Source organism: Globicephala melas, chromosome 19, assembly GCF_963455315.2.
Source record: "Globicephala melas chromosome 19, mGloMel1.2, whole genome shotgun sequence".
Classification (NCBI taxonomy): Eukaryota; Metazoa; Chordata; class Mammalia; order Artiodactyla; family Delphinidae; genus Globicephala; species Globicephala melas.
Genome location: NC_083332.1, coordinates 3,344,010 through 3,371,167, shown reverse-complemented (window position 1 = coordinate 3,371,167; position 27,158 = coordinate 3,344,010). Strand labels below are relative to the sequence as shown.

Here is a 27,158-nt window from a genome sequence, read left to right as displayed (position 1 = left end):
CGAGAAGAAAAATGACCCCCAGGGACATGGCAGCGCCTAAGTCCACAGCTCCGCACCAGGCAGCACAGCCAACTGGGCAGCAGATCTTCGCAGCAGGACACGCCCGTGGAGGGGACAGCCTGGGGCTTTAAACCCCTTGCCGAGGAGTGACAACATCCCCTGCTCAACATAAAGGGGAACCGCTCCTTGTGCAAGACTAGGGCTTTGCCTCTCAGCCCTCCACCATATCACCCCGCTGGGCATGAGTTACTCTGTGGGTTTCCTGCTGTGATCTTACAGCCACAGAGACGTGGGAGATTTGTGCCACGCTCTCCACAATGATTTGTTTATCTACCATCGAAGAACTGAAGGCAGCTTTACCCACCCGAAAAAAATGAGGTGAAATGTAGTTCGAAAAGACGGAATCTAATATATGAAACTACTAGGGATGGTGTTGCAGACCTAAAGCGAACTAGAGAATGTGGTGGAGAGCAACGTGGGCCCAGGGAAGGTGCCTGGAAGACCAGTTCTTTTGTTAGGATTTGGATTCTCTGTAGTAACAGTGGGTATGAAAAGGTTCAGCTAAGAGTAAATTTTTCCTGAATGGCTGCATTCCAAGGTTTATGTCCTGACCAAGAATCTCTGATGGGGGCATTAATATCAACTCACTAGAAATGAGTGTTTTAGTTTGCTTGGGATGATCAATGACCCTCCTTTAATCTGAGAAACATGTAAATCCCTGAGTATCTGATGTCTTATATAGGCTTTTTTTTAAAAAAATTAATTTATTTCTTTATTTTTGGCTGTGTTGGGTTGCTGCACGCAGGCTTTCTCTAGTTGCGGTGAGTGGGGGCTACTCTTCATTGCGGTGCGCGGGCTTCTCTTGTTGCGGAGCATGGGCTCTAGGTACACGGGCTTCAGTAGTTGTGGCACGCAGACTCAGCAGTTGTGGTGCACGGGCTTAGATGCTCCACGGCATGTGGGATCTTGCCGGACCGGGGCTCAAACCCATGTCCCCTGCTTTGGCAGGCGGATTCTTAACCACTGCGCCACCAGGGAAGTCCGGAACATCTTTTCTTACCCCTAGCATAGCAAGTAATTTTTCAAGCTTTATTGAGGTGTAATTGCTATGCAAATAAATTTTTACATATTTAATGTATACATCTTGATGGATTTAGACATATAGCAGGTAATTTTTTGAATGAATCCTGGACATCATGTATGAAAATGTGAGTATCTTATGACCTTCTTCCTCCATAAAATATATCATTTTCATTTGTCAGGAAATTATAGTAGGAGCATATTCCTGTTATTACATGTAACACTGAAATGAATTGCTTTGAGCATTTAGATATATAGATTCTATCAAATATTTGAGAGTTGTTGATGGCTTATGGTAAATGCCAGTTCCTCCTTATTTTCAGATGTGTACCCAGGTGCACTGTCACTCTTTGCCCAGCCATACCCTGTGGTGACTTTAGGAGAAACTGTAATTCAGGATCTACGTATGGTCTTTTAGATTCCACATCTCCCCAGTGACAGCAGCCCACAGTGGGATCTGCAGGTGTATGGCTCGTACAAGACTTTCCCCTATAAATGGAAAAGCTCCAGTAAACCACTGAAGCTCATAGTCACAGGTAAGGAATCTACGGCTCGGACACCCTCTCCATCCCTGTGAACTCCCTGGGCCCCTAAACGGACTCGCTCAGGCTATGGGAGAAGAAAAGGCAGCTCCCTGCAGAGGGATGTGTTATCCGCCTATGATCTTCCCAGTCCCTTTCCCAGACTGGGTCACCTCCATGTTGGTGTGTGATATAAAAGGGCAAGTGGAAGTCCAGATTCACTGCCTGTATCCAGTAAAAATTTCCTGAAGCCCTTAGGTGCCTGACCTGGGCCTGGGCAACCCTGGGGGCGCAGGGATGCCTTTGAGAAGATGGCAACACACAGGGGGATGCAGGCAGATTATTTTTCCACAAGTTTTTTTTTTTTTGGGGGGGCTGCATTGGGTCTTCGTTGCTGCACACGGGCTTTCTCTAGTTGAGGCGAGCGGGGGCTACCCTTCATTGCGGTGCGTGGGCTTCTCATTGCAGTGACTTCTCTTGTTGCAGAGCACGGGCTCTAGGCGCTCGGGCTTCAGTAGTTGTGGCATGCGGGCTCAATAGTTGTGGCTGTAGAGCGCCGGCTCAGTAGTTGTGGCGCATGGGCTTAGTTACTCCGCGGCATGTGGGATCTTCCCGGACCAGGGCTCGAACCCGTGTCCCCTGCATTGTCAGGCGGATTCTTAACCCACTGTGCCATCAGGGAAGCCCCCCTGTAGGACCTTTTGAGTCACAGTAAGGACTCCTGGGTGAGAGGAACAGTAATGGAGACTGAATGAATCAGGGAGAAAAAGAGACACAGAGGAAACAAGGACAGAATTGGAGAGGCCTCAAGCTCCTGACAGGTGTAGCAAGACAGGAAGCATGCTTTCTGGGCGTTAGGAAGATGTGCTCAGGTTAAATCGGGAGGGAGCGGGGGGCGGCGCCCGCCCACTCACCACCTTGCCTCTCTTCCTTCCCAGGTGTGGACAGAAAACCCTCCCTCTCGACTCACTGAGGCTCCTCCTCCAAGAAGACCCCCTCTAAGAAGCTCAGTCTGCGGTATCACTCAGAGACCTGGTGTGACACACTCGTTCTTTCCAGGAATGGAAGAGTAGAATTTGCCCAGAACCTAAGCTCCAAGTACAGAGCTGGGGCTTTTGAGGCCGACTTTCCTGTGAATGCCATATTCCTGATGCACCCGGGGACCTACGGATGCTACCACGGTCTACACAAGAACTTCCCCTACCTCTGGTCAGAACCCAGTGATGTCCTGATGCTCCCAGAGAGAGGTGAGGGGTCCCCACGCTTCCCACCTGCTCCCGGGACTCCCAGACTATGGCAGCAGCTAGCTAGAGGCAGTTCTTTTGCTTTCAGTTAATGAAAATTAAATAAAACTTAAAATTCACTTCCTCAGTTGCAATAGGCACGTGATGTGCCCTGCAGCCACTGAGTGCCTAACGGCTCCCATATGGGACAGCACAGCCCTAGAGAATCAGTAGTAAAACTCAAATGATAAAGGACATTTCCATCATTGTATGAGGGTCTGTGGGGCAGACCATTTTCAAATGTCAGCTTGTTGACCTGTGACCAAAGAGTCCCTGATGGGGATTGCAGACCCAGTGCTACTGGGGTTGAAAACATGGGGCAGAGATGGAGGGGATCTTAGCCCTGAAAGAGCAACAGTGAGGGACTTCCCTGGCTGTCCAGTGGTTAGGACTCCAAGCTTCCACTGCAGGGGACACAGGTTCCATCCCTGGTCAGGAAACTAAGATCCCACAAGTTTCAGCCAAAAAAAAGGTATTAAACCAAAAAACAAAAAACTTCATAAAACCCAAAACTAACCGAAAGCTGGCTTTTAAAAAATTAATTCCATTAATTAAAGCTTCCACCTTTAGGGACTTCCCTGGTGGTCCAGTGGTTAAGACTTCGCCTTCCAATGCAGGGGGTGCAGGGTCGATCCCTGGTCCAGGAGCTAAGATTCCCACATGCCTGACAGGAATGTGGCCTTCGCTGGTGGTGCAGTGGTTAAGAATCCACCTGCCAATGCAGGGGACACGGGTTCAAGCCCTGGTCTGGGAAGATCTCACATGCCATGGAGCAACTAAGCCCATGTGCCACAACTACTGAGCCTGCGAACTACTGAGCTCACGTGCCACGACCACTGAACCCCGCGCGCCTAGAGCCCATGCCCCGCAACAAGAGAAGCCACCAAAACGAGAAGCCCGCGCACTGCAATGAAGAGTAGCCCCCGCTCACCGCAACTAGAGAAAGCCTGCGCGCAGCAACGAAGACCCAACGCAGCCATAAATAAATAAGTTTATTTTAAAAAAGAAGCAACATTGTAACCGATTCAGTAAAGACTTTAAAAATGGTCCACATCAAAAAAAAATCTTAAAAAAAAATTCCACCTTAAAAAAAAAAAGAAATAAAAGCAACAGTGAGTAATATTGTTGGGGCATCCCCTGCTCCAGGTGAAGTTAGTCTGAGGTGAGGGAAATCGGGGCAGCCCCAGCTGTTGATCATAATTCTCATAATCCTTTTAGACCTTCACCTCCATACAGTATTGATAAGTTACTTGAAGAGCCCTGTAGTAGTTTCCTAGTGCTGTCCTACAAATTACCACAAAGTTGGTTGCTTGAAAGAACAGGAAATTGACATTATGCTAAGTGAAATAAGCCAGCCACAGAAAGATAAACACTGTATAATTCCACTTCTATGAGTGGTCAGAATCACAGAGACACAAAATAGAATGGTGGGTGCTGGGGCCTGAGGGGATGGGGACAAAGGAATGAGGAAATATTTAATGGATACAGGGTTTCAGTTTTGCAAGATGCAAAGAGTTCTGGAGATAGATGGTGGTGAGGGTCGCGCAACAGTGTGCCTGTCTTTAATACCACTGACCTGTACGTTAAAAAGGATTAAGATGGTAGATGTATGTTATGTGTATTTTATCCCAATAAAAAATTGGAATATTTTAAATAAATAAAAATTTTTAATTGTAAAAATGTACAATAAAAAAAACTATTCTCTCACAGTTCTGGAGGCCAAGTCCAAAATCAAGGGTCATCAGGGTTGGTTCCTTCTGGAGGCTTTGAAGGAAAATCCACTCCATGCCTCTATCCCCGCTGCTGGTGGACGCAACTCTTGGCCTCCCTTGGCTTATAGCTCCATCGCTGCAATCTCTGCCCTCCATTTTCTCCTTTTCTGCCTCTAATAAGCACGCTCATCACTGGATTTAGGACTCACCCTAATCCAGGACTGGAGGACTCAAGATCCTTCCCTTAATTACATCTTCAAGACCCTTATCTGTAATACCAAATAAGGTCGCATTCTGAGGCTCTGGACAGACACATCTTGGGAGGGGAGAGGGGCACTGTTCAACCCACTACAAGTCATTATCCCCTAAAATGTTGCTTCATTACTTGGAAGAAAAAAATCAGTCCTAAGGAATTCCTTGGCTGTCCAGTGGTTAGGACTCTGTACTCTCACTGCTGAGGGCCCAGGTTCGATCCCTGGTCGGGGAACTAAGATCCCACAAGCCGTGCAGCGTGGCCCAAAAAAAAATCAGTCCTAGAAGCAACCATTGCCTTCAGCTAGGGCTTGTGATCTGGCGAGAGAAGAGCAGAATAGTTATACTCCTATCCACCCACTGACCAACTGCTCTTATGCAGTTAACAACCTGAACAACGCCATGCCATGATTCTGGTACTCGGGAGTTCTCAGTTCAAACAGGGCTACCTGGCTGAGAATGATCAAACCGAGTGGATGAGAAAACAATTGTGATACTAGGCAGAGTAATTGTGCCCCAGAGATGTCCACACCCTCCTCCCCAGAACCTGGGAATCCGGTACCACAGAGAGGAATTATGGTTGATTTAAGGTTGCAAGTAAGTAGACCACCCTGGAGTAACCCAGCAGGCTGAGTGCATCACAGGGGTTTCTGAATGTAGAAGAAACAGTGTCAGAGTGATGTGATATAGGAATGACTCAACTCGTCATTGATAGATGTGAAGATGGAGGAAGGGGCCATGAGCAGACGAGGTCAGGCCGCCTCTGGACGCTGGGAAAGGCAAGAAAACAGATTCTTTCCCAGAACCTCCAAAGGGCAGCCCTGCCAACACCTTGATTTAAGCCCAGTGAGACCCATTTGGACTTCTGACCTCCAGAATCATAAGACATCAGTGTTGTTCTAAGCCACTACGTTTGTGGTAATTTGTTACCGCAGCTGTAGAAAACTATGATGACTTTCAAATCTGGGGCTTCTGTTTAGACTGTTAGGTATAAGGCACAAGGATATATTGTACAACATGGGGAATAGAGCCAACATTTTATAATAACTGTAAATGGAGTATAATCTTTTAAAATTGTGAATCACTATATTGTACACCTGTAACATATAATATCGTACAACTATACTTCAATTTTTAAAAACAATTTTTGGGAATTCCCTGGCCATCCAGTGGTTAGGACTCCACAATTTCACTGCCAAGAGCGTGGGTTCGATCCCTGGTTGGGCAACTAAGATCCTGCAAGCCGCGTGCCTCAGCCAAAAATAAATAAATCCGATTTTTTAAAAGTCTGGGGCTTCTGGGGACTTCCCTGGTGGTCCAGTGATTAAGACACCGTGCTTCCAATGCAGGGGGCGGGGTTCCATCCCTGGTCAGGGAACTAAGATCCCACATGCCCAGCAGTGAGGCCAAAAAAAAAAAAGAGTCTGGGGTTTCTGATGTGAGACTGGGCAAGTTTCCACATCAGGAATTTCTCTGTCTCTGTCCCCAGATGCTGCCCCTGGGAACCACGATGCAGAGAACGTCGTCCGCTTCGCTCCGGCTGCAATGTCTCTGGTGATCCTGGGGGTCTTCCTGGTTGATGCCTGGTTCAGCAGAAAGGATTTCAAGAGGAAGTCAAGAGCTCGTGAGCCTCAGCCGACCGCGGAAGAGCCCTCATAACTGTGAACCACACCCCAAGATTCTCCGCTGCACAATGCTTCATTCGAGTGCACAGCTCTGGCCACTGCTCGTGTTCCCTTTGGGGAGACCCTGGAGCGGAAGACGTCACGACAACGGTGGAGGCTGGCAAGGAGGAGTCATCAGCCCTTGGTTCAATCCACAACTTTTCTCCCCACGTCAGCTTCCCCGTGCTTCTCCACGCTCTCTGGCACTTGTGATCCTAGGCTCTTCCGAAATCTTCCATCCTCAGCTTCGGGGGTTCAAGACAAGTTTTCTCCTCTCTCTGACTCACCCCCCTCTGCTTTTTCTTCTTCTCAATTCCATTTCATCAGATCCACCAAATCTTCTCCGTCAACCTACACCTTCTCTTGCCACGCCGTCCAACCCCGGGAATATCCTCCTAGTGTGTCACCTCTAAGGAGATGACCCCACTCCTGAATTTCCAGCCCCAAAGGGCTCCTTGGAAGGACTCTCATTTTAAGCTCTCTCGGACACATGTTAATGATGGGTGGTCCTGGCCACATGGGGAAAATAGTGCCTACTCGTGAGGTACTGTGTTTATCTCCTGTCCCTCTCTCTACTATCTTGCTGCAGGTCTATGGTGTCCACGCTGGCCGGGGTCCAGGCACATAAGTCCCATCCACCCACATTTCACTATGCCCTCATTGAACACTTCTCCCATACAATGTGTTTTAAAATAACAGCAATAAAATAAAATAAAATAAAAATAACAGCAAAATAGTGTTGGTGCTTCCTAACAGCTGCAGAACGTTCCTTTTCTTGGATGCGCCATTATTTGCTTAAGATGACCCGCATTGCTGGCTTTTACGTTGTTTCCAGCCTTGCTGTATTAAAGAAATGCAATTGACATGCGTTTACAAATGTCATCAACACATCATGTTTCCCACATGCATGTATATTCATAGGCTACATTTTGAGGGAGGAATTGCTGAGTCTGCATCTGTAAATTGAACAGATACCAACAAGGAGATTCTGCCCTGAGGAAGTCCTTGATGGTGTGTGTAAGCGGGGGAGATAAATGGAAAAACTATCCCCAAGCCTGGTCACAGCTTTGGCTTCACTCCACGTTACGGGCTGGAGTGTGAAGGGCAAAACCCCCCAAAGATGCTATCTTTCACTGAAAATCTTAAGCTCCATGATGTATTTAGTTTAAGGCCACTCATTAAATTCTGAAGTTTTTCTCCTGCATATACCTTTTTTTTAAAACTGGATTCTTTTGCCTAGTGCAAGGATTTGCCCTCCTTAAATACAGAAAAGGCATTCCATAAGTATATTTCCAGGTGGCAATTCCACGTAGCATAATGTTTTCAAGGTTTATCTATGTTATGGCATGCGTCAGTGCTTCATTCCTTTTTTTTATTTTTTATTTTTTTTGCGCTACGCGGGCCTCTCACTGTTGTGGCCTCTCCCGTTGAAGAGCACAGGCTCCAGACGCGCAGGCTCAGTGGCCATGGCTCACGGGCCCAGCTGCTCCGCAGCATGTGGGATCTTCCCGGACCAGGGCACGAACCCGTGTCCCCTGCATCGGCAGGCGGACTCTCAACCACTGTGCCACCAGGGAAGCCCTCATTCCTTTTTTATGACTGAATAATATTCCATTGTATGGATAGACCACCATTCATCTGGTGATGGGCACTTGGGTTGCTTCCACTTTTTGGCTGTTGTGAATAATGTTTTTCCGAACTCGGGTGGAAAACAATCTGGCAGTTCCTCAAGTTGTTACCACATGACAGCAATTCTGCTCTTAGTTGTATATCAACTGAATTTTTGGATTCTCATTTTTGGAGGTGGGGGGGTGGCTTCTTTTGGTGGAAGTGTTTGATAATTCCTATTTGTGCCCATGCATTTCTATGTAGAGAGCTGGTGGCTTTGGGGTGATTTGCACATTTCTTGTTCAATGTATTCCTAAATATATATTTAACACTTGTGATTGCTACCATAAAGTTTTTAGTACAAGGGTGCCCTCTGCTGTCAGGGTAGTGAAGTACAGCTTTTTACTAGATGACTAGCAAATAGGGGGAGTTTTAAGTCCTTGATTTTTTTTTTTCCTTTTTTTCTTACAAAATCCTAATTTTTCTTTCTCTCTCCTTTTTCCCTTCACCATGCGGTATACAAAAGGTACCTCTCCCCTTTAATTTCAATTCTCTTTTCTCAAAGGAGGGTCACGTTTCCAAGACCGTAGTAGGCAGTGCCCTGATGTGTCTGAATGCTTTTTTACTATTTTCACACCTTTCTCTTTCTGGTGGTGGTTTTCACACAACTACTATGTATAAAATAAATAAGGTAAAATTATATATTGTACAACACAGGGAATGTAGCCAATATTTTATAATAACTATAAATGGAGTATAACCTTTAAAAATTATGAATCACAGGACTTCCGTGGTGGCGCAATGGTTAAGAATCCACCCGCCAATGCAGGGGACACAGGTTAGGAGCCCTGGTCCGGGAAAATCCCACATGCCACGGAGCAACTAAGCCCATGCGCCACAACTCCTGTACTCTAGAGCCAGTGAGTCACAACTACTGAGCCCACATGCCACAACTACTGAAGCCCACGCGCCTAGAGCCCGAGCTCCGCAACAAGAGAAGCCACCGCAATGAGAAGCCCAGGCACCACAAGGAAGAGTAGTCCCTGCTTGCCGCAACTAGAGAAAGCACGCACGCAGCGACAAAGACCCAATGCAGCCAAAAAATACATAATTTTTTTTAAAAAATTGTGAATCACTATGTTGTACGCCTGAAACTCATATAATATTGTAAATCAGCTATACTTTAATTTTAAGTCCAAAGGACTTTTACCTGAACCGTCTGAGACTAAGTTGCAGACCTGATGCCCCACCATCTAAATCCTGATGGGTTTTCCTGCAAAGACGTTCTCGTACGTAACCACAGTGCAATCAACGAAATCAGGACATTAATATAAGGCTGCACCGTCTTTAGAGGCTATGTGGGAGACACGTTCTCATGCAGTTGCCACAGTCTCCAGCTACCCAGAAAGCCTGAAATATTAAATAAAACCTTCATTCTAGATGAGTGACCCTCTGCCCATGGATTCTCCACAGCTGGTCTCATATTTCATCCCCAGTCTAACTCCCCCGAAATGCACTCCCAGGTATGGTCCCCAGGTTCATCTCAGCCAGACCCTGCAATGCACCAGCGTGTGAGCTGGGATTCGCCACAGGTGATGAGGCGGACCTCGAGACGATGAACATCATCTTGTGAGGCACCTGCTTGAGGAAGGACCACGACCGTCCCTCAAGGGGTGCTGGTCTCCAGCAACGGGGGTGTTCTCAGGGAAACTGAGCAGCTCAAGATCTTCAGGTTCGTCCACACCAATGACCCAATCCCAGGTCTCAGGTGGGTTCCAAGAATGCTTACTTCATTTCCTTGGAAGCTCTGCCACTGTGATAAGAAGACCCCTCGCCGGATTTTCAGCAGCGCCTGCCCTGCAGCTTCAGGAGGACCTCTGGATTTCGTGACATGTCTTCCATAGGAGATAGGCTGCCCTGAGTCAGTCACCTGTACTGTTTCCATTACGACCTGTTTCCCAGCACCTTGCCTGTCAGCTGCACTCCACCCCAATGAAGCCCAGGTGAGAATAAGCGAGGCCCCCGTGTGCTGGAGACTAGCTCCACCTGACCCCACCCTCGGCTCGCTCACAGACCCACAAACATACCCAGATCCGCCTCCATCCGTGGTTCTCGACCGAAGGCGAGTTTCCCTCCTCGGGGACGTGTGGCAATGTCTGCAGACAGTTCTGGGGGTCTCACCCGGCCGGTGGGGGCTACTGGCATCTGGTGGGTAGAGACCAGGACTGCTGCTCGACATCTTACAGCGCACAGGACAGACCCCTGCCCCACAGCAAAGAATTATCCGGCCCCAAGTGTTAGCAGCGCTGGTGTTGGGAAACCCTGCTTGAAGTCCGTTACCTTCTGCCTTTCCCTGGGGGGCTTTTGTGGGTTCTAAGATGAGCGCATGACCTCAGCCCAATTTGACAAATAAAAGAGAAATGCTTCTCTCCCCGTCACTGGGCAAAAAACAAGAAAACAAGTGGCCCAGATTGGCTCTGACAGTCATCTCGTGACCCACCCCCCAAAGAGACTGCACTAGTTTCTTCCTCCGGCTGCTGTAACAAACACCATCACCTTGGTGACTCAGAACACATAAATGTATTCTCTCACACTTCCAGAGGCTGGAAGTCCAAAGTCAAGGTGGCGGGGCTGGGCGGGGTGGGGAACACACCCTCCAGCAGCTCTGGGGGAGATTCTGTTCCTTGCCCTTTGCAGCTGCTGGGGGGTCCAGCCATTCCTCGATTTGAGGCTCCATCATCCGTCTCTGCCCTCAATCCCCTCATTGCTTCTTCCTCTGCTCTGTCTTCTAAGGACACTTGTTGGATTTAGGGTCCACCCAGATAATCTAGGACAATCTCACCTCGAGATCCCCAATTACATCGGCAAAGCAACTTTTTCCAAATTGGCTCCCGTTCACAGGTATTTGGAGTTAGGACTTGGACGTATCTTTTAGGGGGAGGCACCCCACCATTCAACCTGTTACAAACACCCAGCCTTGGAATGACGTTGCACTGGTAACTGTCAGACCGTCATCTTGCAGTAGGAATCTTGATGATGTCACTGAACTCAAAGCCTGCCACACCCCTGGGCTTCTACTTCTGTGAAATAGTGTTCCTTCCTGCTTTTGCCTGGGGTGAAAGTCAGCTCGGCTTACATCCTCTGAGTATGTCCTGTCATCAGCAGCCCAAGGCATCCTGACAGAATTCCCAAGCCCCAGAGTGAGGTGTGAGGATTTGACCCTGACTTGGTTTCCCTTTGTGAAGAACCCACCCCCTGAAGCATTGTCCTTTCACGTTGCATTCCCGGGTCTGTTTATTACTTTGCACCATCTCCTCTCTGGGCTTCTGTGGCTCTGGGTTTTGTTTTGCATTGTTTTGTTTGAGATTGGTTTCTATCATCTTTCATCAGTCTGAAGGTCGTAGCTAGGTTTGTGAATCACCTCAAAGCCTTCAGAGAAGTAGGCGGCGATTAGGTTGATGTGTGAGTTAACATTTGTGATCCTTGGGGTTTCCGTTTCAGAAAGGAAGCAGATATTGGTTGTGAAGGTTTGTGGTTAGCATTAGCCCTGAGGTGTGTTGCTCACACCTACGTAATAGACAAATCTCCCTGTGATTAGCTGTTCTCCTGGGCATTTAGGCCTCTAACGCTCCCCCCAAAAAGAAAGTGGGTTCTAGAATCAGACTTTGAATTCCAGCTCCTCTTCTTGCTAACACACTCCCAAGTGTTTTTCTTCTTTTTTAGCGGGTAGGGAGTTTGTGATTTTAAAAATCTGTTCTTCCCAGTCGATTTGCTTGCAAGCCACACTAGTGAAGCTGACTCCTTTTTTTTTTTTTTTTTTTTTTTTAAATTTCTTTTGGCCTCGCCATGTGGCATGTGGGATCTTAGTTCCCTGACCAGGGATCGAACCCATGCCCCCTGCAGTGGAAGCGCAGAGTCCTAACCCCTGGACTGCCAGGGAAGTCCCTGAAGCTTATTCCTCTTTATTTGAGCAGAAGGGAACGCATGGGAAGTACACTGGGGGTGCTAAGGAAGCAGATTTTGAAAGGGACAGAGCGGTAGGCAGAAAAGAGGGCCCTCCCAAACGTGTCCACATCCTAGTCCCCAGAACCCTGTTACTTTACAAGGCAAAGGGGGGATTAAGGTGGATGATGGGATTAAAGTTGCTAATCAGCTGACTTTAAAGGAGGAAGATGATCCTGGATTATCCGGATGGGCCAAGTGATATCACAAGAGTTCTTAAAAACAGGAGATGGAGGCAGAAGCGGGAGAAACAGAGAGACGGCAGCGTGAGAAGGACCTGGCCTGCCATTGTCTGCTCTGCAGATGAAGGGGCCACAGGCCAAGAAGTGCAGGCGCCTCTAGAAGCTGGAAAAACGTAAGGAAACAGGTTCTCCCTGGGAGCCTCCAGAAGGAACCATACCTGTTCACTCTTTTTTTTTTTTTTTACTTTTATTTGAGTATACTTGATTTACAATGTTGTGTTGGTTTCAGGTGTAGAGCAAAGTGATTCAGTTATACATACACACGTATTCATTCTTTGTCAGATTTTCTCATATAGGTTATCACAGAATACTGAGTAGAGTTCCCTGTGCCACACCGCAGGTCCTGGTTGGTTAGCTATCTTATATAGTAGTGTGTGTATGTCAATCCCAACCTCCTGATTTATCCCTCCCCATCACACACACGTTTCCCCTCTGGGAACCGTAAGTCTGTTTTCTGATATCTGTAAGTCTGTTTCTGTTCTGTAAATAAGTTCGTTTGTATCATTTTTTAATTAGATTCCACATACGATGATATCATATGGTATCTGTCTTTCTCTCAGAACTGTTCGCTCCTTGCGTTCAGCCCAGAGAGGCCCACTTCGGGTCCCTCCAAGGGCCGCCCACAGCATGGCAGCTGGCGAGTGGGGATGGGAGGGAAGGTCGTGATCCCAGGCATCCTGTTTCCGCAGTGGTTCCTCCGCACCATGCTGTCCCCAGCGTGACGCGGCGATAACAAGGCCAGGTCTGAGTCGGTCTGTTCCTGGAGGGCATCCCCAGCGCCTTGCCAGCGTCTGGCACACAGAAGGTCCTCAGTAAACGTCCAACGGCAAGGAATATGCAGCGGCCATTCTCCAAGCCCAGCGATAACTCACGGCCATCCAATGAGGTAGTCAGGTTATTCCGCACAGTTTACAGCTGGAGAAACCAAGGCTCAGAGAGGAGACTGGAGGTGTGCAAGGTCCAACGGGGGACCATGAACTCAAGCATCAGCCAGACAACTTGCCCATGGCCATCCAGTCCCCCACACGGCCCACACCAGAGGGAGCTGATGCCACACCCCAAAATTCCTGGTTTGGATTCCCAAGGGAGGCATCTGATGGCCCAGCTCACCTGTTGGCAGCAGGGCACACTGTACCAGCCAGCCCCTGGGTCAAGTGCTCACCTGCTGTCCAATCCACTGTGGCCAGAAAAGGGGCAATACTGCCACCTAGAGGACGCTGCAGGCATGGCAGCCAGCATTCTTTGGCCAAGACTGCTACCTAGAGGGTGCAGTGGCCGTGGCAGCCAGCATTCCTTGGCCAATACTGCCACCTAGAGGGTGCTTCGGGCATGGCCGCCAGCTTTGGTTGGTTGCTGTTCCACCTTGGTGACTGCCTCCCTGGTGGCTTTCATACCTGCTCCAAGAAGTTACTTGGGGAGGCGCTGTCCCCTCTCAGAGGATCCATAGGACATCTCCAAGCCCACAAGGCGGGCACTTTCAGCCCAAAGCCTCCCGGCTACCTCCTCATCCTCAGCTTCCGGGGCCGGAGCCTTCTCTTTGAGTCCCTCAAAGTACTTTCCAGTAACGCCCTCCAACTCCTCCGCCACAGCCAGGTAGGTGCTGGGCTGGGCCGCCAGCTGGGGGCTCTTGACCAGCAGCCAGAAGATGGGCCCTGCATCGGCCCAGAGAGTTCAGTCCAGAGAGGAAGATACAGAAAGCCCAGCATCACCCCAGGTGTCTCAGGGCCCACAAAGGCCAGAAGTTTCCCTGGAGTCCCACAGAGCTCTCCTCCAGGCCTTTACCCCTCTGTTTCCCAACACCAGGAGCTCCCTTCCCTGGCACTGCCCAGACAAATAATTCCAGATGCAGGGACCAGCTTGAAAGCTGCCTCCTCCAGGAAGCCCCCCTGGCTTTTCCCAGGCAAACAGAAGGTCCCCCTCCTCTATGTCAGCCCCAAGTCCTCATCCCACCTGATCTTTCTTTAAAGTAGCTTCTGTGTATTGAGTGTCTCCAGTGCCAGCTTCAGCTTAAGGTCCCTGATACCTAGCCCCCACCAACTAAATGTTTTTCAGGATTATAAACACCAGTTATAAAGCTCTAATTATTTATTCGGCCAGGAATTGTGCTGGCTCTTTTAGGGAGGTCTCATCTAATCCTCCCCACTGAGGCAGGTACTATTATGACCCTCATTTTGCAGATAAGGAAAGGGAGTTTCGGCAAGAAGTCACTTTGCTGGGTGGCCCAGCTAGTTTGGGATGAAACTGGAGTTAGCCCAAGCATGGCCGGACTCCAGAAAGTCAGCTCCATGACCTCCACCTCTGAAACAGTCTCATCAAACAGGCTCTGGCCTGTTTCCCGGGGCTATTCTGAGGCTGGCAGGCTGGGCAGACATATGAAAGTGACTCAGTACCAGGGAAGATACAGGGCAGGGGGCAGAGCAAAGCCCCCGAGATAGTCTCTGAGTGTGATGTTAATTTTATGTGTGAACTTGACAGGGCTAAGGGATGTCCAGAGAGCAGGTAACAGATTATTTCTGGGGTGTCTGTGAGGGTGTGAAGAGATTAGCATTTGAATCAACAGACTATGTAAAATCCACCCTCACCAATGTGGGTGGGCACCATGCAGTTAGTTGGGGGTGAAAACAGAACAAAAAGGTGGAGAAAGGACGAATTCTCTCTCTCTCCTTGAGCAGGGACATCCATTTCCTCCTGGCCTCAGACACTGGCGCTCCTGGCCTTCAACTTGGACTGGGACTTAAGCCATCGGTTCCCCTGGTCCTCAGGCCTTTGGGTTTGGACTGCAACTACAGCGTCAGCCTTCCTGGGCCTCTGGCATACAGATCAGATCCTGGGACTTCTCAGGCCCCACAGATGCATGAGCCAATCCCCCCCTAATAAATCTCTCTAAATATCTATGTACATCCTATTGGTTCTGTTTCTCAGGAAGACCCTAATACACTGAGGGAGGGTCCTGAGCCCCAAGCTAGGAGGACAGGGGTTCAGTTAAGGGACCCCAAACTGGGAGGGGACTTACCGAGCGTGAAGCTGGAGAAGGCGGAGCTGTGCATGCCCGTGTGTCTGCCCAGCTCTGTCCTGGCCACGCCAGGGTGCAAGGCATTGACAGTCACACCCGTGCCTGGGGAGAGAAGGAAAAAGTGAGGCAGGCAGACGTCAGGTTCACCCCAACCATCCCAGGGGGCTCCCCCTGAATCCATGTCGCCCTCTTGCTCTGAAACCTCCACATCCCCAGTTTCACTTGCAACGCAGCTCTGTCTCATGGCTGCCCAGGGCAGAGCCTCTGAACCTGAGTGTGTAAAAATCACTTGCAGGGCTTGAGAAGCCCAGACCGCCAGGCTCCACCCCACAGAGTCTGAAGCAGTGGGTCAGGGTGGGGTCTGAGACGCTGCAATTATGACAAACACCCAGGTGAGCTGACACTGCTGGTCTACTGCCTCTTTGAGAAGCAAAGGCAAAGGGCAGACTTTTCAACTGCAGCACTATGGACACTGAGGTCAGATGATTCTTTATCCTGTGCCTTGTAGGAAGCTGAGCAGCATCGCTGGCCTCTGCCGACCAGATGCCAGGAACATCACCCAACCTGCCCCTGCTCCGCAAACTGACAGCGAACATGTCTCCAGGTATTGCCGAAGCTTCACTGGTCTAGAGCACCAAAGGCTCAGGTGCCTGTCCGGGATGAGCAGAGAAGGATGCTGTGATTGGTTAGTGATGTCTGCTTCAGGCACCAGCGGGGAGCGTGGTGGTGAGCATGGCATATGTTTGCCTACTCGGTCCTGGAGTCAATGCTTGACCTCCTGTCCACCCAGAGTCACAGCAGGACTGTTTCAGGCTCGGAGCTAAAGGAAAGGGGAGACCAGCGAGGCTCGCCACACACACACCTTGCAGCCGCCGGCTCAGCTCCTTGGTGAAGAGGACAACGGCCAGCTTGCTCTGGCAGTAGGCTGCCTTAGTGTCATACTTCCTCTTCTCCCAGTTCAAGTCCTCGAAGTCTATGTGCCCAGCAACGTGGGCCAAGGACGAGAGGTTGATGATGCGCGAAGGAGCAGAGGCTTTCAGCTTGTCCAGCAGCAAGTTCGTCAAAAGGAAGTGACCTGGATGATGGAAAACGAAAAGATAACTTTCACTGAGTTCTTGTCCCGTGCATAGGACCATACTGAGAACATCACCTTATTTCATCCTCCCATAACCCATTTTTCTCAACAGGGTCCAACTTTGCGCCCCCCACCAGCAGGCATCTGGCACCACCTAGAGACAATTTTGATCATCACAATTGTGGACAGTAGAGGGAGTGCTACTGCCACCTAGTGGGTGGAGGCCAGGGATGCTGCTAAAAATCCTACAATGTGGGAGTTCCCTGGTGGCCAAATGGTTAGGATTCTGGGTTTTCACTGCTGCAGCCAGGGTTCAATCGCTGGTCAGTGAACTGAGATCCCACAAGCCGTGTGGCATGTCAAAAAAAAAAAAAAAAAAACCTACAATGTACAAGACATTCCCAATAACAAATTGTCACAAAGCCCTGTGATAACCCTCTATGAGGTCAGCTAGAGAAGAGATGCCTTCTGTCTCCCAAAATCCGTTCTCCATTTCTTCTTCAGTGATAGAATTTTGGGTTATGCATGAGACTGCCCAGTGAAAGACTACATTTCCCAGACTCCCTTGCAGCTCCATCAGGTCACATGACTGAGTCCCAGCCCAAAGGGGGTGAAGGGTAGTCACATGTGTTATGGGTGAATTGTGTCACCCTCCCCAACCCCCCTAAAAAAATATGCCCTACCCTCCAGTACCTCAGCATGTGACCTTATTTGGAGAGAGGGTCTTTAGAGAGGTGATCAAGGTAAAATGAGGCCATTAGGGTGGGCCTTAATCCTATATGATTGGTGTCCACCCAACGTCCATCACCCTTACTAACAGACTGCAGATGCATTCAGGGTGACAAAAGATAAATTGACACAGTGAGAGAAGGACAGACAGAGACTGGGGGACAGACAGACAAAGAGACGAATGGCCAAGAGGCTGATGGAAGGTCCGAAGGACTGAGGGTCCAGCGATGAACAGGCGATTCCCTGAGCTGCCAGGTGACCCTGCTCATGGCCGCCTGGCCACATGCAGAGAGGAAGACCCTACCCAGAGCTGTGTCTGGCCCATGGGGGCTCCTGCTCACGTCCCAGGCCGATGCCACACAGCCTGCAGCCTCACCCAGGTAGTTAACGCCAAGCTGCATCTCAAAGCCGTCCTCGGTGGTCCAGTGGGGGCACCGCATCACGGCTGCATTATTGATCAGGATGTGCACTCGCTCCTCCTCTGGAAGACAGGGGTGAGGACAAATGTGTGACTCAGTTTCCCCTTCTGTAATGGGGTGATAATACAACCTGCTGGGTAGAACAGCTTCGTTATTATCTATTTGACAAGTATTTTCTGCAACCTAAGTGTCCATTGACAGAGGAATGAATAAAGAAGATGTGGTACCTATATACAATGGAATATTACTCAGCCATAAAAAAGAATGAAATAATGCCATTTGCAGCTACGTGGATGGACCTAGAGGATTATCATACAAAGTGAAGTCAGTCAGAAAGAAAAAGACAAATACCATATGATATCACATGTGGAATCTAAAAAAATGATACAAATGACCTTATTTACAAAGCAGAAATAGACTCACAGGCATAGAAAACAAACTTATGGTTACCAAAGGAGAAGCGGGGGAGGGATAAATTAGGAGCTGGGGATTAAAATATACACATCATTATATATAAAATAGATAACCAACAAGGACCTACCTATTGTTTAGCACAGGGAACTATATTCAATATCTTGTACTAACCTATAATGGAAAAGGATCTAAAAAAGAATTTGTGTGTGTGTGTGTGAGCGTATGTGTATATAACTGAATCACTTTGCTGTACACCTGAAACTACAAAAACACTGTAAATCAACTGTATTTCAATAAAAATTTTAAAAATACACACACAGGAATACCCTGGCAGTCCAGGGGTCAGGACTCCATGCTTCTGCTGCAGGGGGCACAGGTTCCATCCCTGGTCAGGGAACTAAGATCCCACATGCCATGCAGTGGCCAAAAAAAAGACCAAAAAACCCCCAAAAAACACAAGCTAGCCACAAGAATAGAAGGGAAAAGTTCTGCCTGTAATGATCTCCAAGATAGAACCGGGGAGAAAAAACAAGGGGCAGCACCAGGTATGTAACAGGCTCCGCTTTGTACAAAAAAGCCAAGGGGAAGTGTTTCCCCGTTTGCTTTATAAATGCATAAATGGTCCCCAGGAGGACACACAAGAGGTAGAGCACTGAACACATCTGAGGACGGCATGCTGGGAGCTAATGGCAGGCATGGCGGGAAGATGTTTTGCTGTATCCCCATTTGCACTTTCTGAACGTTTAACCCTGCAAATGTTATTCCTGTTTGAAAAAAAATAAATTCTTAAGTGGTTCTGAGACCATGTGGTGGGGAGCAAAAGGAGTGAGTCAGGCATCAACGTGACGGAAGTGCAGAGAAATGCCAGCCTGATCCCTGGATTTGCAAAAAGAAACACCCAGGAAAGAATGTGGGAGCTCCAGACGCTCTGCACTAACACTTAGTTACCTATTGTCACAGCCACGTCCCCCAGCGGCCCGGGCGCTCCTCGGAAGCAGAGCCTGAATCTGACTCACGTCTGTGTCACCTGCGTCACCCAAGAGTCAGAGAGCCTCCGGAAATGTTGGCTGAATCAGTGTTTGTGCCCTTCTCCACCTAACTCTTCCTCCCTCCTTGGCCTCTGCTTCTTGTAGGATCCAAGCACACGTAGGACTTAGTTTTCCTAGACAGCAGTCAGTTAACTTCTTCTGTAAAGGACCAGGTAGTATATACTTCTGGCTTTGCAGGCAATATGGTCTGTCTCTACTAAACTCTGCCCTCCCAGGACCAAAGCAGCCACAGATAATACATAAACCAATGGGCATGGCTGCATGCCAATAAAACTTTATGGAAACTAAAATCTGAATTCTGGGAACTCCCCGGCGGTCCAGTGGTTAGGGCTCTGCGCTTTCACTGCCAAGGGCGCCAGTTCCATCCCTGGTCCAGGAACTGAGATTCCACAAGCTGGGGCTTCCCTGGTGGCGCAGTGGTTAAGAATCCGCCTACCAATGCAGGGGATGCGGGTTCGAGCCCTGGTCCGGGAAGATCCCACATGCTGCAGAGCAACTAAGCCTGTGTGCTACAGCTACTGAGCCTGTACTCTAGAGCCTACGCTCTAAAGCCCACGAGCCACAACTACTGAGCCCACACACCACAACTACTGAAGCCCGTGTGCCTAGAGCCCGTGCTCCACAATAACAGAAGCCACCGCAATGAGAAGCCCGAGCACTGCAACAAAGAGAAGCCCCCGCTTGCCACAACTAGAGACAGCCTGCGCGCAGCAACAAAGACCCAACACAGCCAAAAATAATAATAATAATAATTAATTAATTTTTTTTTAAAAAAAAAGAAATCCCAGGACTTCCCTGGTGGTGCAGTGGTTGGGCATCCGCCTGCCAATGCAGGGGACACAGGTTCGATTCCTGGTCCGGAAAGATCCCACATACTGTGGAGCAACTAAGCCCGTGCGCCACAACTACTGAGCCTGCACCCTAGAGCCCACAAGCCACAACTACTGAGCCCGCGTGCCACAACTACTGAGCCCGCATGCCACAACTACTGAGCCCACACGCCTAGAGCCCATGTTCCACAGCAAGAGAAGCCACCACGATGAGAAGCCAGCGCACCACAATGAAGATTAGCCCCCGCTTGCCACGACTAGAGAAAGTCTACGTGCAGCAACAAAGACCCAATGCAGCAAAAAATAAATAAATAAATTTATTAAAAAAAAAAAAATCCCACAATGTGGCACAGCCAAAATAAAATAAAATCTGAATTCCATACAATGGTCACATGTCGTGAAATGTTATTCTTTTAATTTTCTTTCCCCCATGTAAAAATGAAAAATATGTAAATGTGAAAATGTCAGAAGAGAAAAAAATGTAAAATCTTTACCCAAAGGCTGAACGAAAACAGGTGGCAACCAATACCTGGCTCTAGGACCTGCCTGGTATAATTCCCTCCTCACAGCCTGGCCGCCCAAGTCCTCGCCCCACAAGGCCAGTATCATCCCTCTTACCTTCAATGATCTTCGCTGCAAACTCTCGTATGGACTTAAGGGAGGCCAAGTCCAGGTGCCGGGCGTTGACGCGGTGATTAAGGGTCTCCCCTCGAATCTCCTTGGCTGCTGCCTCACACTTCTCCAAGTCTCGACAGGCCAGAATGATGGTACCTCCTGGAAGAGCCAGACCAAAAAAAAAAAAAAAAAAAACTTTTAAATGAAATTTTTAAAAAAACTTCCACTCCTGAAGCAACCTAAACGTCCATCAGCAGAGGAATGGATAAAGAAGATGTGGTACATATATACAATGGAATACTACTCGGCCATAAAAAAGAACAAAATAATGCCACCTGCAGCAACATGGATGGACCTAGAGATCGTCATACTGAGGGAAGTAAGTCAGACGGAGAAAGACAAATATCAGGTGATATCACTTATATGTGGAATCTAAAAAAAGCGTACAAATGAAGTAAGGTACAGAACAGAAGTAGAGTCAGTACGTAGAAAACAAACTTATGGTTACCAGGGGATGGGGGGATAAATTGGGAGACTGGGATTGACATATACACACTATTATACATAAAACAGGTAACTAATAAGAACCTGCTGTATAGCACAGGGCGCTCTACTCGATACTCTGTAATGACCTATATGGGAAAAGAATCTAAAAAAAAAAAAGAGTGGATATATGTATACGTATAACTGATTCACTTTGCTGTACACCTGAAACAACACTGTAAATCAACTATACTCCAATAAAAATTTTTTAAAAATTAAAAAAAAAAAGATCCACTCCTAAGTATAGATACCCAAGATAAATGAAAACATCAGTCCACACAAAAATGTGAACTCACATGTGCACAGCAGCACTGTGCAGAACAGCCAGAGATGGAAACAACCCAAATGCCCATCAAGGGATAAATGAATATTGGTGGGAGGGATAAACTGGGAGCTTGGGACTGACATGTGCACACTACTATACATAAAATAAACAACCAACAAGGACCTACTGTACAGCACAGGGAACTCTGCTCAACATTCTGTAACAACCTAAATGAGAACAGAACTTGAAAAAGAACAGATACGTGTATATGAATAACTGAATCACTTTGCTGTACACCTGAAACTAACACAACATTGTAAAGCAACTATAGTCCAATATAAAATTTAAAAAAAAATTTGTTAAGGGATGAATGAATAAGTGACATGTGGTTTGTCCATCAGTGGAATATTAGCCATGAAAAGGAAGGAAATTCCAACCTATCTACACCATGGACGAACCTCACAAACGTGATGTCAGTGAAAGCCAGACACAAAAGGACACAGAGTGCATGATTCATTTATCTGAAATGTCCAGAAGAGGCAAATCCACAGAAGGAAGATGAGTGGTTTCCTAGCTTTGGCGGGGAAGGGAAATTAGGGGATGATGGCTTAGAGGAGCCAGGTTTCGTTTTGGGGTGATGAAAAATGTTCTAAAATGGAGACCAGTGACGGGTGTACAGTTCTGTGAATGTACTAAAAATCATGGAAGTGTACACTTTAAATGTGTGAATTAAATCTTAATACAGCCTTTAAAAAGAAAACTTTTGGGGGACTTCCTGGCAGTCCGGCGGGTTAAGGCTCCGTGCTCCCACTGTAGGGGGCACAGGTTCCATCCCTGGTCGGGGAACTAAGTTCCCGCATGCCGGGGCGGCACAGCCAAAATTTAAAAAAAAAAAAAGGAAAAAATTTGATTTTTTTAAACTTTTGTTTTCAAATTAGAAAAGTGAGAAGAAACAGGGATTGAGAGGAGGACGGGCAGCAAGGATGCCGCGTGGGTCCACAGGGCTCATCCTCCACAGCTGGGCCAGCTGCCTCCTACACATCTGGCCCCCCCCCATCACACAGTCCAGAATGGACTCATCAAGTCCTGGATCTGTCTGTCCTCCCAGTGGCAGCCTGGCTCTCAAGGGACCACAGTGGGTGTGTTGGCCCAATTTCCCTTCTCACTTTTCTTTTTCTTTAAATAAATTAGCTGTCTTATTTTTTGTTTTCATTTTTTTAATTTCTTTTTTTTCAATTTGTCTATTTATTTATGTTTGGCTGCGTTGGGTCTTCGTTGCTGCGCATGAGCTTTCTCTAACTGCGGCAAGCAGGGGCTACTCTTTGCTGCGGTGCACGGGCTTCTCATTGTGGTGGCCTCTCTTGTTGCGGAGCACGGGCACTAGGTGCGTGGGCTTCAGCAGTTGTGGTGCGCAGGCGCAGTAGTTGTGGCGCACGGGCTTAGTGGCTCCGCGGCACATGGGATCTTCCCGGACCAGGACTCGAACCCACGTCCCCTGCGTTGGCAGGCGGATTCCTAACCACTGCGTCGCCAGGGAAGTCCCTCCCTTCTCGCTTTTTCCTGAAAGGAGCGCCTGTCCCTCCCTTGGGGAAACCCCATGTGGTGTGGGGGGCAGGGGGGCTGCCCTCATGGACCCCCACCACTCTCACCTCAGGGGTGAACAGGCAGCTCAGGCCTGGTCAGTCCGTCAGGGACCCATTCACTGGTCACCTCGACTCGACCAGCCCAAGGAGAGTTTCCAGTCTCCCCAGCCCTCACCCCTGCCCTGCCCTGGCCTCCCCGTCCCAGCCAAGGCAGCTTTGGTCTTCCAGCTGTTCAAACAAAACCTTAACTCCTCCCTTTCTCGTACCTGAACCCACAGGAAACCCCACTGATTCCAAGTTCAAAAGACATCTGCATGTGCTGAGAAGGGACTTCTCCATAAGCCCAGTCTGACCGTGAGAGAAACGTCAAACAGACCCAAATCTGACCCAAAAGAAGCGTGTTCTTTCTACAAAACGCCTGACCAGTAAGCTTGGGAGAGCCTGACCCCCAACCTCTGACCTAGGCCCCGACCCAGCCATTAGGACTGAGTCCAACTACCGCAGGAAAGAGCACAGCCGATGCAAAGAGAAAAACCCAAACCAATAACTGCTGAGCGCCCACGGCCTCCTCTGAGACCCTGAACCTGCCCTTCCCTCTTCCAGAGACACAAGCCTTTCGGGCTTAAGCCGGTGTGAGTTTGTTTCTGCCACTTGCAACCAAAAGAATCAGATGCCTTAACATCCCCCGGGAAATCAAACCAAACTATCAAATCAAACTATCAATCAAATCAAACTACCACAGGCTCAGTAGTTGTGGCTTGTGGGCCAGATCTCGCGTCCGAGCCCCAGGCAGAGAAGCAGGTGCCCACTGGGACTTCACCTCTTCTGGCCAGCTCCAAGGCCGTCTGTTTCCCGATGCCCGTGTTGGCGCCGGTCACAATGACGGTCTTCCCGGGAATGGTGGTCTTGCTGGGACAAGCCCCGCCGGCGACAAAGTCCCTGGAGATAAAAAACGGCAGGTCAGTTCGGTCTGTCTGTCCTCTCTCACCACAGGTGTCCCTGACTGTTGTGATCTCAGGGAAATGACCTCTCTGAGCTTGTGTTCCCCCAACGGAAAGATGGAAGCGACATCGCATAACTCCACGGGACCGGTGTCGTGGTACAGGTAAAGGACTCAGTATGGTCTGCTGCGGGGAGCGTGCACAGCGAGACAATCGTCATTTTAGAAAGACCCCCTGTGGCTGCTCTAACAGACCACCACAAGCTCACTGGGTTAAAACCATGCAACGGGGCTTCCCTGGTGGCGCAGTGGTTGAGAGTCTGCCTGCCGATGCAGGGGACACGGGTTCGTGCCCCGGTCCGGGAAGATCCCACATGAGCGGAGCGGCTGGGCCCGTGAGCCATGGCCGCTGAGCCTGAGCATCCGGGAGCCTGTGCTCCGCAACGGGAGAGGCCACAGCAGTGAGAGGCCCGCGTACCGCAAAAAAAACATGCAATGGTATTTCCTACAGTCTGCAGGTCAGAGTCTGAAACGGGTCTCAGTGGGCTAAAATCGAGGTGTCGGCAGAGCTGTGTGCCTTCTGGAGGCTCGAGGGAGAACTGAGAATCGTCCCCATACCTTTTCCAGTTTCTAGGGGCCGCCTGCATCCCTTGGCTCGTGGCCCCTTCCTTCACCTTCAAAGTCAGCGGCACAGCATCTTCAAGCCCCTGACTCTGATGCTTCTGCCTCCCTCTTATAAGGACCGTTGTGATGATGTTGGGCCACCTGGATAACCCAGATCATCTCCCATCTCAAGGCCCTTAACAAAGTGACATCTGAAAAGTCCCTTTTGACGAGTTCTGGGAATTAGGACATGCACATCGTTGGGGGCCCTTATTCTGCTACTATGCCCACATTCCAGAGGCTAAATACTGGAAACAACCAAATGTCACCAACAGGGAAATGGCCAAATAAACAATATTCTCTCCACACAAAAGAAGGGCAACGTACAACACGGTAGCCACCAGCCACCAGAGGCTATTATTTTTCTTTTTTTTAATTAATTAATTTACTTTTTATATTTATTTTTGGCTGCATTGGGTCTTCGTTGCTGCGCAAGGGCTTTCTCTAGTTGCGGCGAGCCGGGGCTACTCTTCGTTGCGGTGCACGGGCTTCTCATTGCAGTGGCTTCTCTTGTTGCAGAGCATAGGCTCTAGGCACCCGGGCTTCAGTAGTTGTGGCACACAGGCTCAGTAGTTGTGGCTTGTGGGCTCTGGAGCACAGGCTCAGTAGTTGTGGTGCACTGGCTTAGCTGCTCCGCGGCATGTGGGATCTTCCCGGACCAGGGCTCGAACCCGTGTCTCCTGCATTGGCAGGCGGATTCTTAACCCCTGCGCCACCAGGAAAGTCCCCTGAGGCTAATTTTTTAATTTAATTAAAAATAAAGAGTCTAAACTAACACAACATAGTAAAGCAACCATACTCCAATAAAATTGTTTTTAAAAATAAAATGTAAAAAAAAAACAAACAATAGTCATACTTTCCCCCCTAGGGCATTCAGTTTTCTTTTATTCTTCCCATGCTGGCCCTTTTTTATTTGTAAGCTTTTTCAGAACTGAAAGGCATCAGCATGAATAAAAATAACAGCAGCCGAGGGACTTCTCCAGTGGCGCAGTGGTTAAGAATCCGCCTGCCAATGCAGGGGACGTGGGTTCAAGCCCTGGTCGGGGAAGACCCCACATGCCGCGGAGCAAATAAGCCCGTGCGCCACAGCTACTGAGCCCGTGTTCTAGAGCCCGCGTGCCACAACTACTGAAGCCTGCACGCCTAGAGTCCGTGCTCCGCAACAAGAGAAACCACCGCAATGAGAAGCCCACGCACCGCAACGAAGAGTAGTCCCCGCTCGCCGCAACTAGAGAAAGTGCACGCGCAGCAACGAAGACCCAAGCAGCCAAAAATAAATAAATAAATAAAAAGTAGTCGCACGGTATGGCTCATAATGGACAGGGCAAATGTAAAACATTTCGATGATCACAGGAAGTTCTACTGACCGGTGCTCCTATAGAATATTTGGTAGCTGTTTTTTGGTTTGGGGGGATTTTTATATTGAAGTATATAGTTAATATACAATATTATATAAGGTACAGGTGTACAATATAGCGATTTACAATTTTTAAAGGTTATATTCCATTTATAACCTATTCCACTTATAACATAAAATATTTGCTATATTCCACGGGTTGTGCAATATATCCTTGCAGCTTATTTTATACCTAATAGTTTTTACTTCTTAGTCCCGTTTTGTCTTGTTTTTATTAAACGAATTAGCCTAGGAAAGAGAAGAAAGAACTACAGTATGTCTATATACCACGCAATACGATCTTTTCACTTACTGACTTGGACAATTCTAATTTGTTTCTCTCATTTCGGACAACGGGAGCTTAGGTGGTACACACTTTCCTTGCATCTGGGCCACGACTTGACATATGAGAAGTGCTCAATAAGTGTCCGCTGAATGAATGAATTAATCCATTAAAAGTCCAGAAGCAACTAAACCAAAATGTTTACCAGGGCCCGGATCCGCCCCTTTCTCTGGGTGACCTTGGGCCGTGACCTGCCCTCTCGGGGACCAAGCTTGCCCCCGCATTCTCTGGGAGCACTGCTGGACGGGTGAGCTGGAGGACTCCTGGGTGGGCCAAGGGTTGGCAATCTCCACTCGGCTTTCCCTCCCTCGTCCTTGCCCACCGGCCAACCGTTACCGCGCCTGCGGGACCCGCACGTACTTACTTGAGCAGCACGGCGCCACCCACCGCTGTGCCCAGCGCGGACAGCGGCAGAATGTAGCGATTCATTACGGGCCGGAGCCGGTGGGAGTGGGGGGAGGGGTCCCACTGCAGCCGCCCGCAGACCCGCGCCCGGGGTCAGTCCTAGGAGCGCGCTGCCTGGAACGCACGTGGGGAAGTGCAGGCCGGGCTGGAACCCTCGGCTTCCGGAAACGGGCGGGGCGGAACTTCCGGGAGAAGGACCTATAGGGAGCGGCCGTGAGCGCAGCTGCAGCTGGGCATGGTAGTTTCCGGAGCCGGGGACGAGGCCGTGGTCTCGGGGGCGGGGCCTACACGCAGTTCCAATAATGTCACACTCGTACAGCTGCTGGAGGGACCCCACGATCCCAACCCAGCAGCTGCTGCTTCCGGACTTCGGTCCTCTGTGTCTTTCAAATGTACCAGCATGTTTCCTCTTCTAAAAATATGTTCCTTACAAAGTACTATGTATAAAATAAGCTACAAGGATATACTGTACAGCACAGGGACTATAGCCAATATTTTATAAAAACTGTAAA

General features: G+C 48.9%; 1 protein-coding gene across 6 annotated transcripts; it reads right to left on the bottom strand.

Annotated features, from left to right (window-relative positions):
- Positions 1-26,805, bottom strand: RDH13 (retinol dehydrogenase 13). Of its 6 annotated transcripts, none has more exons than XM_060289657.1 (7): positions 26,606-26,805; positions 23,720-23,838; positions 20,512-20,667; positions 17,486-17,662; positions 16,240-16,452; positions 15,378-15,479; positions 1-159 (listed from the first exon to the last, which is right to left on the bottom strand). In XM_060289657.1, the coding sequence occupies exons 1-7, from the start codon at positions 26,668-26,670 to the stop codon at positions 128-130; spliced, it is 864 nt and encodes a 287-aa protein (XP_060145640.1). In that variant the 5' UTR covers positions 26,671-26,805; the 3' UTR covers positions 1-127. The 6 variants fall into 6 exon arrangements, with proteins under 6 accessions (XP_060145640.1, XP_060145637.1, XP_030707208.1 ...); XM_060289654.2 differs by lacking the exon at positions 1-159 and adding an exon at positions 3,881-10,325; XM_030851348.3 differs by lacking the exon at positions 1-159 and adding an exon at positions 3,881-10,325 and having other exon boundaries at positions 17,558-17,662.
- Between the last annotated feature and the right edge of the window lie 353 nt (positions 26,806-27,158).

Coding starts and splice junctions, on each gene's coding strand:
- RDH13 (XM_060289654.2), bottom strand. CDS start 26,670: ATGAATCGCTACATTCTGCCGCTGTCCGCGCTGGGCACAGCGGTGGGT. Junction 23,839..26,605: donor GGTGGCGCCGTGCTGCTCAA/GTAAGTACGTGC, acceptor TTTTATCTCCAG/GGACTTTGTCGCCGGCGGGG. Junction 20,668..23,719: donor CTTGGAGCTGGCCAGAAGAG/GTGAAGTCCCAG, acceptor TGGCTCTTCCAG/GAGGTACCATCATTCTGGCC.